Raw genomic sequence first — 3,290 nt, forward strand, 5'->3', positions numbered from 1 at the left:
TACCCTATCCTGCAAATCTACCAGCTTTACTTCCCCGGATTCTAAGCAATCTCTCCTCCATTGAAGAAGTCTGTAGGGTCCACCTTGGTATCCCTTTCTGGGTTTCAAGCAAACAAATCTCTCAAGCAAGTAACTGTTATTTGTTGCCTGGAATATAATGTGTTTAAAATCTTAGTTTTGGGGGCTGGGGAGATGGCTCAGTAGGATAAGCACTTGACTGGCAAATGCAAGGATCTGAGTTCAATCCCAGGTTCCACAAAAAAAAAAAAATCTTAGTTTCATATATTTTATCTATTATATTTATTGTTGTCATTTAAGTGAGAAGAGAAATCTGATCCCCATCACTGTATGTTGCCCAGATACAGGTTCCATAATTTACTTTGTATTAAAGTACTTCATCTCTATGCACATGAAAATACTTCTAATATAATTCTGTGTGGGATAAGGTGGGGTTGTGTGTGTTGTGCTAAGAGGAGAAAATTGTCATCCTTCTCCACCATCTTCTACCTGTCAGAAGACAGGACCGGGATCTCGGAAGAAAGGCCTTAGCCCTCAGGACTGAACCCCCTTCTGCAATATGTCACTCTGGTGACAGTTAGCTTACTCATGTGGGGTCTCAGAGATACAACCACACATACACACATTTACCTGGACCAATGGTCACTTGAACTAGGGCTCCAAGGTCAATTCCAATTCTTTCAATCCCACACCAGTAACTACCAGCATCATCTCTCCTGAGATCCTTCATAGTTACACTGAACATGAGATCTTTCTGGTTGTCCCAGATGGACAAGCGTCCCTTCTTCTCCTCCTTCTCTGATCCATTGGTTTTATTTATTTATTATTTTTTAAAATTTATTTATTTGTGTGTGTGTGTGTGTGTGTGTGTGTGTGTGTGGCCAGCTCAACCCACCAGGGGGCGGGGCTGGCTGGCATGTGGTGCTGGGGGATTGAACCGTGGTCTTTGTGCTTTCCTAAGCTTTTTCTAAGTAGGTGCTTTAGACCACTGAGCCATCTCACCAGCCCCTGATCCATTGGTTTTAATCAGCTCCTTGAAGCTGTTCCACCTAGCTCCTCAACACCACCATTTCGGCTTGGTCTTCCACTTTGAGGAATAATGACATTCCACAGTCAGTGAGCCCCACTCATGGCCACTCACTTTCTCTGGACCAGTGATATCTTTCTTTGCAGTAGAGAAGCCTGTAAAACACAAATGCATGAACCTGTCACCTCCCACCCCAAGGACAGGGCCACAGCATCCCGTGCTAGAAAAAGCTTCTAAATCCAAGATTGTCTTAAATTAAATAATGGTCAAGGAAGAGAGATTACACGTTCTCCAAGACAGACATCTGTTGTTCTTCAGCATTCCACTACGTTAAAGACTCCTGGAAAATCAGTGAGGATTGAATAACTACAGCTCTCAAGAGGAAAAAAACGGTTACATAGTAATAATAGCTGCTTGTCGTTTACCCCTCCCCTTACTACCATCAGTAAATAACGTGTATTGAGGGGTGGGTTTTTTTGCTGTTGGTTTGTTTGGTTGTTTTTTGGTATCAGGAATCGAACTCAGGACCTCACACTTGCCAGGCAGATGCCATGCCACTGAGCTATATCCCCAGCCTGAGGAGTGTCCTTATTCAGCCATCTCTGTGTCATGCTTATGGAAGAGAGGAAAAAAAAGAGCCATGTCTACAAGACATGATGCTACCTTGAATCTTAGTGCCCAGGGCCCTCTGGAGGTCTGGCTGTGGTGGACATATCCAGTGGCTACATAGGACTATCCTTGGTGGTTGCAATGGCCTCTAGTAGTTCTATAGAAGACCACTGTAGGTGGGCAGAAATTGACTAAAAGAAGGATGGCATGCAATAGCCATATGCTATGTGTCTCATGATATGTGCATTCATTTTCTCCATAAATTATTCTCCAATTTGACTTTTAAAATTCCTGGCAAAAGCTAACTTTTGAGATAAAGCAAGAATGCAAAATTGGTCAAAACATTAAAAAGAAGGAAAAAATAAGCATTAACTGTTCAACAGACCAGTAGAAATCGACAGGACAATTATCCAAGCTATCTTGTATATATACATATACATTTTTTCCTTTCTTCTCTTCCTTTTTCAGTTTTCCTCATCCCAGTTATTTTTTTTAGGACAGGGTCTGTGGGTCTTACAGGGTCTCATTACACAGGTAAGACTTGTAGTGATCTTCCTGTCTTCAGCCTTGCAAGCGCTGGGATTACAGGCATGTGCCGCCATGCCCAGTCTCAGTCGCTATCTCAGCACACCCCAGGGGGATGGAGCTGGCACGGCACTGCAGGGCTCAAACCCCAGGCCCTGAGCCTCGTCCTACTTGTTCAATTCTTATCATTTTGTTTAGTGAAATTCTGCATCATTTCTAACATTTTTAAAATATTGTAATTATCTTTGGGGGTTTTTTAATGGTTAAATTATGTTTTTAATCCACCTTCTTTGTAAACTCTGGCTCCTTGTGACCACTGGCTCTTGCTCAAAGTCAAACTGATACTAAAAGATGGACAATTAGAATTGACCAGGGATGTCAAGGTAGTCACAGCAGCACAACTAATGGCAACTCTCAGACATTTCCAGAAAGTGAGAATGACAAGCGTGTTTGGCACGAGGTGAAGTAGTCTTAGAGGAAATTAATGGCAATATGTCTTTTACTGCAATATGTTTAAATTTTTTTGAATATTCATCGTATTTTTCAACAATACCTCTCATCGAGGAAGCACAGGAAAGGTAAGGTAGTGAACAAGTTTCTCCCGTGAGCCAATGTGGACTCCTTCCTGCCTCCCTCTTCTGTCTCAGCCTACACCACCACACCCAGCTTTCTCACACACTGTTAATTAACACCACCCAATCCATTAAATCCAGGTATGCATCGGACACTCAGCTGAGTGACCAGGACCCCGACACCTGGATCCATCCCTTTCCCAGAATATTCCTGTTTTAGAAGTCATGGGTAAGCCAAGATTAATGATGCCAGCCATATACCTGTGCTAGGTGCCCCACGTCCCTACTGGATCAATATTAGGTCCGTGGCTATCCTTGTAGTCTTACTGGTTGACGATAGCTTCACCCATGTTGTACTCACATGTATGACTTTGAGGTATAAATTATCCCTGACAAAGGGCCTCTGTGACAACCCACTATGGACTCCTCAGGAGGTGTTTCTACACCTCAATAAACTTTTCCTGTTCTTTTTTTTTATTTTTATTTATTTATTTTTTTAACATTGTGTGTGTGTGTGTGTGTGTGTGTGTGTGTGTGTG

General features: G+C 42.5%; 1 protein-coding gene across 1 annotated transcript in view; it reads right to left on the bottom strand.

The window, feature by feature from the left end:
- Positions 1-360: 360 nt before the first annotated feature.
- The window catches only part of Cd300ld (CD300 molecule like family member d), a 29,802-nt gene continuing 26,872 nt past the window's right edge, over positions 361-3,290 (bottom strand). Inside the window, 2 exon segments of the mRNA XM_012514484.2 lie at positions 361-816; positions 1,021-1,200. Of these exon segments, the coding sequence (XP_012369938.1) occupies positions 617-816; positions 1,021-1,200 (380 nt within the window). The 3' untranslated portion in view covers positions 361-616.

Source organism: Octodon degus, unplaced genomic scaffold (assembly GCF_000260255.1).
Source record: "Octodon degus isolate 3935 unplaced genomic scaffold, OctDeg1.0 scaffold00033, whole genome shotgun sequence".
NCBI lineage: Eukaryota > Metazoa > Chordata > Mammalia > Rodentia > Octodontidae > Octodon > Octodon degus.